Source organism: Pteropus vampyrus, unplaced genomic scaffold (assembly GCF_000151845.1).
Source record: "Pteropus vampyrus isolate Shadow unplaced genomic scaffold, Pvam_2.0 Scaffold48, whole genome shotgun sequence".
Taxonomy (NCBI): Eukaryota; Metazoa; Chordata; class Mammalia; order Chiroptera; family Pteropodidae; genus Pteropus; species Pteropus vampyrus.
The window spans coordinates 5,002,998-5,016,814 of record NW_011888829.1 but is presented as its reverse complement, the minus strand read 5'-3'; the positions used below and the strand labels follow the sequence as shown (position 1 = coordinate 5,016,814).

The window sequence follows — 13,817 nt, the reverse complement described above, 5'->3', positions numbered from 1 at the left end:
GGGTGAGCAGTTGAGGACTGTCCCCTGGGGACGGTAATTTCCTGAAGGTCCAGCCTGCCTCTTGGGTTGGCTAAGTGGGCTTCTCCAGCCAGAGAAAGTCCTCAGGCAACAACATGCCATGTGTGTGGCAGGTGGAAGTCAGGCTGGCATGCACTAACGCCCTAAGGGCTGGGAGACATGGGCAGGGCACCCAAAGAAAATTAATCTGCAAGGGAAGAACTGCCCATCCCACCCAAAGGAATTATGGTTGACCTTGAACAACAGGGGTCTGAACTGCGTGGGTCCACCAATACGCAGATTTTTTTCAGTAAATATCATAAATGTATTTTCCCTATGATTTTCTAAACAGTATTTTCTTTTCTCTAGCTTACTTTGTTGTAAGAATACAGTATGTAATACATGTACCATACAAAATATGTGTTACTCAACTGTCTTCGTTACTGATAAGGCTTCCAGTCAACAGTAGGCTGTTAGTGGCTAGGTTTTGGGAGAATCAAAAGTTATACATGGCTTTTCTACTTACACAGAGGTCAGTGCCCCTAACTCTCAATTGTTCAAGAGTCAAATGTTTGTAAAACTAACCTATGCTCTATTCTCTCGTAAGAGCATAGAAAGTTAGAAACAGGCTCCACTATTTTAAATATGCTTATATTCCAATTTTACTGGTCAATACACAGTAAGTCCTTGGTGAAGGACAGGATTTAAATGTTGGGTGGTTCCAGCCCATTCTCATATTATAACAAAGGTCAAGGTCTGTATAAAAACGAATAATGGCTAGTGATCTTTTTATTCCATCCAGTTTGGATCACTAGGATAAAGTGTATTAAACAAGAAATTGATTCAGACAAATAAATAAATAAGAGATGTGGTGCTTCATTTAGACTTGGCCAGAAAATATAAATGCCCACATATTAATTTTTTCTGCTTTCTCTTCATCAGGATTTGAGGCCAGGAGACGTATCTGGCAAGCGGAACCTCTGGGAAAAGCAATCTGTGGATAAGGTCACATCCCCCACTAAGGTAATCTACTGGAAGGGTGAATTTCATAGGGTTTTTCCCCCTGTTGTATCCTGCAGTATGATATCCCAGGTAAAATGAGAAATACCACTGATCCACAGAACCTGGCCCAGGTGACCATCAGTTTCTAAAGACCCGTACAGAGGGCAGCGAAAGGCCAAGTTCATGGAGCCTTCGGCATTACATCCAGCATAACTAGTCCGTGGGACGGTGCCCAGTAAGATATTCAGGGAACGCTGTAGTGGTAGGAGTGTCGACAGCAGAAAGCCATACAGTATAAGCGTGGTCTGCGCTTCCTTACGAGGTCCAGGCTTGGAGCCCTAGCCATTTGAGGATCACCTAGGGAAAAACATCCATCTCCCTAAGCGGCTCCAAAGTCACTTTCTGGAACCATCCTAAGAGATTGCATCGCCAGCAGCCTAAAACTCAAGGCTGCTGTGGCGAAAAGTTAAAATAATATTCTAAAGTTAGGCAAAACTTGCTACCCTATGAAAACTAATAGCTAAGAAGGCTTGGATCTATCGCTTTTTTTGATCTTCTGCTCAAAGGGTTTGTTCATTCTTTATAAAGGAGGCTCTGGACAATATCTGAATGATGCTGTGACTAAAAATAGGACCCTTTGTCGTATAAGAGGCTAATTTGACTCCTTATCGTAACCCTTCCCCACTCCCAGTAATAACCCAGCCTTCTCCTTCAATAGAGGGAAATTGAAGAGAGAGGAATCAGAGACCAACAATAAGATTAGAACAGTTTGCTTATGGGTCTACTTAGAACTCTAAAAGCCAGAAGCACTTTTTAAGCAAACTTAGGACGGAAGAACCTCTCAAAGGCAACTGGAGAATCACTACAATGCACTGGATTGAAAAAAACTCCTACCCTTTTCTACTTTCTATGTGCTTTTAAGTCTGGTACCGTTGCCTAAATATCACTCTGTCTTCTCATTAGCTCTTGATCACTCTTACACTTCAAAAAAAATTGCTAGCCCAGCCTCTCTACTTAAAGTGACTTTTAAACAAGTTCAGTTTCCTAAGTCATTGCTAAATATGTTAAAAGTACCTCATAATGACCACTACAAACCCCTAACACTTAGTGAGAATCCACTATATGCAAGGCACTATTCCACCTTCAGAAGCTACATTATCTCATTTGACCCTCCAACTACCATGGGAAGTAGGGATTATTATTACCTCATTTAGAGCTGAGGAAAATGAGGCACAGAGAGATTAAGTAACATTCCCAAAGTCACACAGCAAATAAGTAGCAGAGCTTGGACTGAAACTCAGGCAGTCTCGTCTGAGCCTACATTCTTTACCATGATACATGCTGCTTTCTTTTGAAGGTTGCATATTATACACAAAATACAGAGTTTTAAAGTTCTTCGTATAATTTTCTCCTAGTGGAAGGAAGGGGATAGGAAAATTGTTCTTTAATTTGTTTGTTTGTTTGTTTGTTTGTTTGTTTGTTTTAAACAAAGAATGATCTTTTGTTGGCCTAAGCCATATGGCCCCTCTAGTATTGGTCTCTGACCTTTCAAAAATGGCAGTCCAAGTGTTTATATAGTCCCCTTTCCGAGTAGGAGAAATCTAGCTGTCCAGAGCCCATCATCACCGGTGTAATGAGATGTAATGGAGCCCCTCTGGATGACATTCCCCTGAGCCGGGGTCCCGAGAAGGGGAGTAAAGATGTCATCGGGAATGGTAGATGCAGAGACCACCACTCACATGCAACACGACATGAGCAGTGGGGGTGGCACAAGACAGGAAGGCGACCGAGCGAGCCTTCACACACACTGCCCCTTCCTCCTCAGCCCAGGCCATGAAACGCTTTCCGCAATAACCATGATAATACAATCACCAGGCCCAGAGCTGAGTTTCTGAGGTAGCAGAGTAGTTAGTTGCTTTGCTCCAAACTGTCAGACTTACCACATGTCCTGCAGTCACTCATTTGAAATGAAAATATACACAACACATTTGAAAATGCAGATTCATAACACAGTTGCTCACTACTCCCGCCCCACACACACACACACTCACACACATCCACAGGTTCTGCATCATGGATTCAACTGAGGAGTGAAACTATTTGGGGAAAAATATGTCAAGTTATTGCTGACATCGGCCTACCTAGTAGGGCCTGCCATGGTTGCATCTGCATCAAACACGTACAGACTTTTTTTCTGGTCATCATTTCGTAAACAATACAGTATGTAAACTATTTATAAAGCATTTACATTGGATTGGGTATATAAGTAATCTAGAGATGATTTAAAGTATACGGGAGGATGTGTGTAGGTTGTATGCAAATACTACTCCATTTTCTGTAAGGGACTTGAGCATCCACAGATTTTGGTATCTGCAGTGGGTCCTGGAACCATTTCCTCTGGGATACTGAGGGATGACTGTACTTTAATATTTGTGAATAGTTCAGCAAAGATTTTTAGCAGCTAGCTGAGGAAAAGAAATGGTACACAAATAAGACTGTGGATCAGATAAGCTTCAAGAGTAGGGATGTAAGAACAGGAGGAAGACCATAAAAAAAAAAAAAATAGAAGAAAACCAAAGGTAAGAATATTCTACTTCATCATCGTGCCTCAACGTGGCTGAGACTGAGTTATTCTGTCATGTGTGCCTGTTTTGGAATGCACAGTATTGATTCCTGGCCTTTATAGTAGAATTTTAAAAATTAAAAAAAAAAACAAAAACAAAAACAAAAAAAACCCTTTGACTCTGAATGCCATGAGCTAGGCTAAAGATCAAGGTAGAGAAAGGGGAATATAAAGAAGGAAGGAAGGAAGGAAGGAAGGAAGGAAGGAAGGAAGGAAGGAAGGAAGGAAGGAAGGAAGGAAGGGAAGGGAGGGAAGGGGAGGAGGAGAGAAAGGAAGTAAGAAAGAAAGGAAAGGGAAAAAAATCAACGAGAGAACATAGACTAAAAGAAGAGGAGCACATTTGAGTAGAACGCCAGCAATAACCCTCCCTTTCATAAATATTTATCCCTGTCATATTATAATTCTTTTTTTTTTTCTTCTGACACAAAACGGCTGGCTGGAGCACCGTGGCCTGCTGATTCAAAGCTCTCTTCTCTTAGCAGGTCTGAGACAGTTGAAGAAAGAACCCCAGAGTAGCCACTCAAGATGCTGGACCAGCTCAGCTGAAGAGGGTTAATGTGCTCTGTTTTATATTTATGTTGATTTACTAAATTGGGTTCATTTCCTTTTGTTTTATTTTCCATTATCCCGGTAAACCTATGTATATTATCACCATATTTAATAATCACAGTCTAGAGATGTTCATGGTAAAAGTACTGCCTTTGCACAGGAGCCTGTTTCTAACGAAACCCATGCTGTGAAATAGAGACTTTTCTACTGATCATCAGAACTGTGTGTGAACAGTGATACCAACCACATTGGAAGTCAAACAAAAGGAGATTCAAGTTGAAAATTGCCTGAGGAATGTGTGCAGTATCCAGAAAAATGAACCATAGTGGGTTTTGGGTTTTTTTTTTTTTTTAATTTTAAATACAAAAGTCATGTTGTTTCTGCACTTTAAAGCATGGAAGAAATTATCTTAGTAGGCAATTGTAACACTTTCTGAAACTAATTCATTTCAGATTTGAGATGCTATAATGATGATTGTCTTTTTAAAAAAAATGTATTGTTAAGGTATTACTTTTTTCATGCTGATGAATATCTAAATCGGATAAGGATTTTAGCTGACAGGGGTACTGATTTATTTAGGTTGGTTGCTTTGTGGATTTCTTTGGTAGTGATAGTGAACCACGTTTTAGATGACCTGATCATATATGTATGTGCATACACATATACAAACACACTAATTGTAGAAAGCTTTTTCATGTGCTAGACTATTGTATTTAGCAGTATGTCCTTGTAACTAGACAATATCACAGCTTTTTAAAAATTAAAAATCACAATATTCTATTAATATTTCATATTTGCCAATGGAGACATGGCAGAATAGGTATCGATATGTTTTCGATGCCCGATAGATGACCTGTAAGGAAAAAGAGAGATTAAAAATATCAAAATGTCAGTTTATAGAATCAACATTTCCTATGAAACATAGTATTTAGCTTATAATTAAAGGCAATCTTGAAGACCAATGTGAATTTTACTAAATCTACCATCTGGATCAAACTCAAAGCTTGCCCAAAACTTTATTCTGTTAAAGCGAGTTCACAATAGGTTGGCCTAGATGATACCTGAGGTCTCTTCCTTTTTTCAAATTTAAAGACAAGAATTTTAGTGACAAGATTGTGCAGACTGAAATTCCATGGACAGGTATACAAAGACCAACTTTGGCTAATGTCTAGAAGCAGGGAAGAAAAGTAAGCAAAACCCACTGTTTAGAAGTCATGACAATACTTCCATCTTTAATATACTGAACCAATTTTTAAATTAAACTTTTCTACTTATATTATTAGTCATTGGTACTTATCATAAGTTGGTAATGTGTCGAACTTTGAAGAAGTATATATAACTTTTATTAGTTTTATCTTTTTCCCCAAGAGTCTTCACCAACTCATCATTTTTACACAATCCAGATATCAGATCTTATTTTAGCTTATACGTGTCCATCTATTCTTCCCAATAGATGATAAGAGTACTCCAGTGTCTTGGAAATATGTTCTAGCATAGAGATATATAGGGTAGTTCTATAAACTTATACCTCATTTGACTTAACCAAAATGGTCCTAGTCTCAATTCCTACCACAATGAGGGAACCTCCCAAATGACTCTTTTCTAGCTCTTTTTTGGAAGAGCTAGCCAGGGCAGTGCTGGCATGAAGAGTGACCACTGCCTGACAAAGTCTATCTTCCTCAAAAATCAGTAAAGAGTAATTGAATTCTCTAGCTTTTAGCGCACCTGGGACAAAGCAAGGAAAGCCGCCTAGACTGCACAAATCATCTGCCCAAGACAGAGTAGATATGAGTCTGTGATAAGATGAACTATAATCCACATGTAGTGCCTGATTTAGCATGGACTCCCATCATTGGGATGAAACAGATCAAAGTTTGAATTAAGGCCCATGGCGATGTAACATTGCTTTGTTGTACTTTTGAACAAGAGCTTCTGATCACTATTATATATGTTTTTCTAGAAAATCTAAAGTTGAGAAGAGAATATGTCGATCCTGACTTTTATTCCAATATTTGGATGGAATAAATTTTAGGGTAGAATTTTGTTTAGTTTGGATTTAATCTTTTGAAAAACAAATTCTTTGTTTACCTGTTTGATTACAACGCTCTTTGTTATCTTTAAGAGGTAAAGCTGCAAGGTGACTAGCATGTTCTGTGAATCTGCCATTCCTAAAAATTTTATAAACACTTGATATTTGTCACTAATAATTGATCGCTGCAATAAATATGTATTGTGAAAAAGCATCCACAATAAATGGAATTCCTCCAAACACCTTTGCCTCACATATCTTTATGTACTGTATGGATTACGAGAGTTATTTTTGTTGTAATATAGATGATGGCATAGCAAAATGTCTATTTCTGATTAAGACTTGGTTTCGCTCTTAAAAAAAAAAAAGCCATTTTATATTTTTTAAAAACTTCTAATTACAGGCCATTTTCTAACAAAATACTGAAAATTACTCTGGTATAGACAACTGACCAAACATGTACAGAACAGGTTGAAAAGAGAGATTTTAAAATTTCTTTTTCAACAAATTTTCAAATATTCCTCTATCCTCCTTCTCATTCCCAGTGCTGTCAAATAGCACCTTTCTTGGTCCTGAGATGGCACAGTACTGTTTCCCCAAAGGCAGTGCTCATTTAACATATACCATTCATTTGAAGAATGCTCACTATTGGCAAGGCACGGACGATTACATTTAAATCCCAAGATGTTTCTTCATTGTAATTTAGCATTTTTATGTAGCACTATTTGTCCTGAAATCTGAGGTTCTTCTCGTAAAGGTTTTAAATTCTGAGTCCAGAGCTTCTGACAGTCCCCTAAATCCTGCCCATATGATTGAAAGAATTAACTAAGTTACTGTAACGTAAAATATAATTAGTACTTTTTACTACTATGTCCTAACAAAAAGGGAGATGGAAATAAGTTTAGACAATAAGATCGTTGTCTTCGAAGTCAGTTCACAAAATGAAAAGAATATAATGTGTAGTACTAGTACCAAGCTGACAGGATGAGGGATGGATGAAAATTAATTTTACAGTGTGCATGGTCAGGGTATAAGATATTATGGTCTCTTGTGTGATATAGAGGGGTGTATTACAGGGATTTTCCTATCCTCGCTTGCATGCGGTCTCCAATGGAAGAACGGATAAGGAAAAAAGATCTCGCAATCCTAAATATGTGTTCTACAGAAGAAAGAAGGTCTCGATTTGAGTGCCGTGTCTATTTGTGTCAAGCTTATTAATCATGTTGTTCAAACATTCTATGTCCTGATTTTTTTTGTGTGCTTTTGTTCTGTTATTGAGGGAAAAAAGCGAAGCTCTCCCACTATGATTATGGATGTGTCTGTTTCTCCTTGTAATTCTATTACTTTTGTTTTCCATATTTTAAGTGCATATACAAATCTAGAACTATGTCTTCCCTGTGAATTAAATAGTTTATCATTATGAAGTGAATATCTATGTGTAGCAAAGATTTTTGCCTTGAAGTTTTTTTTCTACTCTTAATATTGCTACAATGCATGATGTAACGTTTTCTACCCCTTTACTTTCAACCTTTGTATATCCTTTAGTTTTAGATGCATGTCTTTGAAAATCATATGGTTTGGGTTGAGTGTTGATCCAGTCTGACCAACGAGTTTAAAACTCTGATCTTCGAGTTTTAACTGGACTATTTAGTCCTTTTATATTTAATGTAATTATTGATATTTTCACATTTAAATAGCATTCTAATTAAGTGCTACCTATTCGAAGTTGCTTTTTCTCTCTTGCCTTTATGCTGGGAATTCTGCTTCGGAGCATATGCTGATCTACAAGAGGCAGCTGAGAAACTGGGCTAGACTTTTGGCAACCCAAGGGGGCTGGGGAACAAAAGAATCTTCTAAGCGTCAGGGATGAGGATTTGTTAAACTACTTCCAGATTACAGGTCTCCAAAGAGCTGCCTCCTGAAAGTAAGGATGAGCTTGAAAGAATCTGGTCTTCATTCAGATCGCTGCCTGCCTTCACTCTGGGGAACAAGGACATTATTCTAGTGGGGAGGTAAATGATAAATGATAGACGTGAAAAGTTACAAAATATTGAGTAACAATTCAAGAATTTAGAGATAAAATATCACAAGGCTTTAGTACATAATTGTCAAAGAATTATGTACTACATAATTCAGTGTTTAGAGGGAGGGCAGAACACTTCAGCATGGGGTAATAAGAGAAAAAAAAAATATTTGCCTTATATTGTTTTGTGCCCCCAGAGGTATACCCAGGGCTCTACACATAATGGTGCTTGGTAAGTGATGAGGTGATGACTTCCTGACCAACCCGATATATAAACTGCTAGATGTACTGCTGTCAATTTCTGTAGAGTTCTTAAAGAGTTCTGACAGGTTCATTTGTTTTATGACATTTTCGTTACCAGATTTATAATTCCTGTATCGACCCAGCCCTGAACCTCAGCTCCATAAAGAATGTTGGCCTCTTTACTCAAATACAGATTTAATAGCAGAGTTTTGCCAAAGCATGCTTTTAGTGATGTCAGCTTTTGTTATCTTGAAATATAATTTTCCAAAAAAAAAAAAAGTGTGTCATGAAAATAGATTTTAGAAGTCTCAAGCGGTCATTTCTACCTAGATTAAAAAAAAAATAAAATTCATTCAATAATCTCTTACCGAAGGTACTAATATAAAAATTGTGCAGAAGAACTATAATCATGTAGAACAAAAGATTACTTCCTTAGCTAGTTTTCAACCTACATCGTTAGTGACACTCTATAGGAACACAGGGGTCACTGCAGCACGGTTGAGTAGACGCCGAAATATCAGAGGGATATGGTGTCATTACCACCAATTGGAAGTGAGCTGGTCAAGGTAATGAAAGCTGACATTTATTGGGCCCTCAGCAAGTTCCAGGCATTTCATATGTTATTCACTCACTTAATCCTCACAACAACCCTACGTGATAGGTACTACCGTGTTATTCCCACTTTACATGTAAATAAGTTAAAGCATAGAGAAGTTAAAAAGATTGCTCAAGGTCATACGGCTATTAATCCTTTTCCCATTTAGAAAAAAAAAGGCAGCTCGCTGCCAGCATTAATTTAACATCATGCATACGAATGCCACATTTTCTAGGATTTGCCATTTTCAGAGATCGAGAATTACTATATTTTGTAAATGGAAATACCGCTATTAAAAACAGAATGCTAAAAATAGAATGATGTCATGTGTTTCCAAAGACGATAGATACTAGAGTGATAAAATAATAATAAAAGCAAGATATTTGGTGGCAAACTTTGGGAGTGAGGTTAGGACTGTAATCAGCAAGTCATCTAAACGCTGCAGCCACAAGCGCCACAGAGTATTCACAGGGCAAATGGGAAATGGGTTAAGTGGCAGAATATTTGACCCCAGGCTGTTGGCTCCTGAGCCCACGTTCCTAACTTCCAGTCCCCTCAATCTCTCACCAGAGATTGTTATTGTATAAGAGCATGCCTTGAAGAGAGCCACTTATCAGGGCCAGCTTGGAGCCACCACCCTCCTCATGAAACCCACAAAAAGCAAGAACAGCATTTGAGACCGACCTTGTAGACTTCGACTCAAATATCTCAGTTAAGGAGATATTTTGCCCTTTTCTTCCCCAGTCCCTGCTCATCCTCACACAATGAGGAACTGGCACCGACAAGGAAGAGTAGATGAGGAAGGTTTTGAGTTTGAAAGTGAATTTTAAAATGTTCTTAATACAAAATTCCAGAATGAAATCTTAAATAACAAAACCCAAGTTACAGAAATGTGTCCTCCATGGAAAAGGGGATTTCACTGTTGCACAACTCAGAAGCAGTTTGGGGTAGTGGTGGCAGGCGAGGGGGTGGGGGAAGGTTGTGGAGACTATTTCGTGTTTTTTGTCGTGAGACTTCACATTGAGCCTGGGAACCGGTCTCTCTCTTTTGAGGTGATTTATACCACCCAATTTTTGCTGAGCAAGCAGGGGGCATTCTTCCTACCTCACTTCCAAGTGTTTAGGAGAATGATGCTTCACTATTGTCCCCAATTTACACAAATTCTATAAACTAATAATACAAACTGATTCTACCAGTGATAGAGGAATTAGGAAAGGCTTCACTATGGAGATGATTCTTGGGCTGAGTTTTGATAAGCTGACTGACTGGGACGGATCTCAAGATTTGAGCTTAAAAACAGTTTGAGAGGTGTGTTCCTATGCCGGGACATCCTAGATTCAAATAGTCTGAGAAAGACCAAGACGAGTACTAGAAGGATGACTCCAGGGCTCCCAGGACCTAGTATGGCTTCCTCAACCAAATTGTGACAAGACTTCTCCTGTCACGTAATCAATAACTTGTGATGTCATAAATAACTCTACCCTGGTCACTTCATATTCTCATTTAAGTCTCTGTTCAACAAATTCAAAATGACATAATCACACAAAATAAAATAAATTATATCCCTAATGCAACTTACATTTGCCGTGTTGCCAAAGTGAACTTTCTTCCTGATTCCCACACTGGTAATTGTGCCTTTTGGAGTATTGTTTTGTTTTTTTCCCTCCTTTCTTACTCTACTTTTATTATATTTTATACTGCAGGTTTGCAACAAATAAATTCACAAAAATGTTGGAGGAGGAACAGTTGTTGCAGGGCTAAAGTTGCCTTCCCAAATGTAGAAACTGGCTATATAAGGAATCATGTAATGTGATCATGTAAATATTTGAACTAAATATCATGAGACTTAAGTCCCAACTCTGTCATTAATTTCTTGTGTAACCTGGTTGTATCGTTTCTTGCAGCTTCACCGTGTACGTGACATCGTATGGCTCGCAATCATGACCCTAAAATCCAACAAAAAAAATGGATTCAATATACAAAAATTCTCTGTGCATGTCACCTTTAGTGATATATGCATGACAGAAAAGAAGTTACAACTATAAAAGGTTAACTATTTGTTAAAAGAGTTTGATCTAATATATGCTCTATGTCTTCTTCTGGAAGGTCCAAATTTCTAAATTGCTGACCTCAAAAAAAAAAAAAAAGCTGTTATTTTTCAGAAACTTACAAAATTTGAAGAGAGGATATTAACTTATTTCTATGCTTAAGCCAAATTGCTTTGTCCTTTCTTTCAAAGTTGCTACAGTCCATTATCTCCATTTCTACAATATTAAAAATCTCATGACATGTTGTAACACCCCACGTGGGCATCAAGCATCTAGAGACATTTTTTCAGTTACACTGGAAAAACTGTTCCAAATATATTCAATTATTCACCAGAGCTAAAGATCGGGGTGGGGAGTCAAGATGGGACGTACAAGAATAATGTCTAAGTCTGTTATGGGAAGATCATATTTAATTAGATAATACATGCAAAGTGATTTGCATGGTGCCGCACAAGACAAGTGTTCCATGTTACCTAACGATTACTGTATTTAAAGAATCTCTGAGCTGATAAGAATCTTGAGAGCTCACCCTAGGATATCTATGACTCCTCTATCAAGTATGTTTAATAAAGAGAAAAATTTCATTTCCGAATCGAATAAAGATCAGTCACACAATAGTGCAGCATGCAACTAACTCAGTGTGGGGTACAAATAAAAACCAACTAACACCCGTCTTAACCAAGATGTTCTTACTGCCTCCTCCACGACGGAGAAGGGTCACGGCAAACAACCTTCGTGCAGAACCTAAGGACAAAAATCACTGTCCCGTCTTCTCCACGCCTAAATTCCCTCGCCAGCCCTAGCCCCGAGAGCCACTCTCGCCCAGCTCAGGATTCTCTCCGCCCCTAGCTCCCGTCATCCTCCGGGGTCTTCCTTTCTCTAGCCGAAATCCCACAGAGGGTCCTTCCCTCCTTGCAGGTCGCTTGGTGATTCCCGAGGGATGCCGAAATCTCGCGAGGTTGGTCCCGTTGCTCTGGTAACGAGCGGCCCTGCCTCTGGATGAAGGGCGTGGCTGTGGCTGTTAAACTCGACCGTAGTTACCTCGGGCCGCTTCCCTCACCGAAGGGACAACTCCCCTGGCCGGACGACTCGGGGCGGGGGTTGGGCGGGGACGAGAGGCCAGCCGAGGCGGGACAGTGAAGTCCCCGCTTCTGAAGGAAAGGAAATCACGGGCCGGGCGCTTCCTGCGGGAAACGAGTGCGCGTGGACGGACCGCGCCCCGGAAAATGAGCTCTTGCCCACACTGCCACATCCAGTTGTGAGCGTGGGAGGAACATTTTGATGGCACGAATCGTGGCTTAATCGTTCTTCCTACTAAGAAAGTCAGCGGACCTGCCTAGGTTCACCTGCTTTTGCTTCCTCTGCTTCAGCTGTGGAAGATACACTCGGAGCGCCCCTTAGATCACTGTGTGCGCGTGCGTGCGTGCGCGGTCGGCCTGTCTGTGTCTGTCTGTCTTTCCTGAAGCTCGGGTTATAGCAAGTCTGCCAGTTGGTACCCAACTCAAGGGGTTGCTGCTTGGGGTGTTCTATTCAAGAACTAGAAGCGATTGTCACTAGGTAATTTTACTTAATTGCAGCAAGTGAAGAAAGTGGAAGATTCACATCCAAAGTTCTGGCTCACTAAAGGGTGGCTTAGCCATTGCTTGTATACACTCTGATTAATTAATTATATGTCGACTTCTTTGCTGTTGGCTAAACTTAGCTGGTCGAGTTCTCATCAAGCTCATCAGGTTACAGCTACACCTGCAAAATACTGTGCCTACATTTTAACAATTAACAAGAATAGCATTTAGTAAGAACCACCCAGACCTTGGGACCCTTGTACGTACTCTCTAGCACTGGTGTGTGCCTCACATGCTTCTGTGAAAAAAAATAGAATCGAGATTTATGCCAATCCAGTTTCTCAGATTTGGAATTGTGATCCCCAGGCTGAAACTTAAGTCTGTTAGTACCGAAGGTCTTAATAAGACAGACTTCTCTGTTGCATTTGTAGTTATTGGCTATCGAGCTTGGACTGTCTTCTATGCACTCTTTTTCCTGAACAGGCTTTTCGTGGAGAGGAGCTTAAACCATTAGATTCGAAATTGGTCAGATCCTTTGGTCTTTCAAAAATAAGAGAATCTTAACAAGGAATTTCTGTTATTCCACGGCCTTAATAATGACCACTTAGGAGGATACTTGCATGGGAGAGAAAATGCTCATTGCCAATACAACCTTCTGAAAGCTACTGAAATTTCAGTAAGACAAATATAATTGAATGTTAGAACAGAGATAGTATTTAAAGAATATTAACCAAAATATAAAGAGAAAAAAATTTTTTTGCAGGCTTTTGACTTCTTTTTCATTTGAAATTTAGGCGGAAAAAATTTTTTTTGTTCCTTTTTCCTTGCCGGATTAGGGACCGTTATTTTTCTTTGATTCGTGATATTTTTAATGCCTCAGGATTATTCTGAACTTGATATCGCTCTGTGGTATTTAATTGTAAATATAGGGTGTAAACGATTTGGCTGCGTACCCTGGAGATTCTTTTTCGATTAAACTGTTTACTTGATTTATATTTTATTGTGATTTGGTCTCTTATAGAAATGGAAAATTTCTTCAAATCTTTGGAATTGAAGGTTTATTTAGCTATGACCTAATTAACTTAGTTTTTAGAGAAGGCTGTTGCTAATTAAATACAATCGAATATAGTTTTAGGTACTCATCTA

At 39.0% G+C, this 13,817-nt stretch overlaps 2 protein-coding genes across 5 annotated transcripts in view; both read left to right on the top strand.

Annotated features, from left to right (window-relative positions):
• The window catches only part of CALD1 (caldesmon 1), a 185,941-nt gene extending 179,499 nt beyond the window's left edge, over window positions 1-6,442 (top strand). For 3 of the 4 annotated variants that reach the window (XM_011359529.2, XM_023530299.1, XM_023530298.1), the window contains 2 exons: window positions 940-1,020; window positions 4,102-6,442. In XM_011359529.2, coding sequence (XP_011357831.1) covers window positions 940-1,020; window positions 4,102-4,110 — 90 coding nt within the window. In that variant the 3' untranslated portion in view covers window positions 4,111-6,442. The remainder of the gene's footprint in view (window positions 1-939; window positions 1,021-4,101) is intronic. The other variant, XM_011359530.2, reaches the window with a different exon arrangement.
• A 5,643-nt stretch (window positions 6,443-12,085) lies between these two features.
• The window catches only part of AGBL3 (ATP/GTP binding protein like 3), a 52,810-nt gene continuing 51,078 nt past the window's right edge, over window positions 12,086-13,817 (top strand). Inside the window, exon 1 of the mRNA XM_023530297.1 lies at window positions 12,086-12,930. The gene's annotated coding sequence lies outside the window, so the exon portion shown is untranslated. The remainder of the gene's footprint in view (window positions 12,931-13,817) is intronic.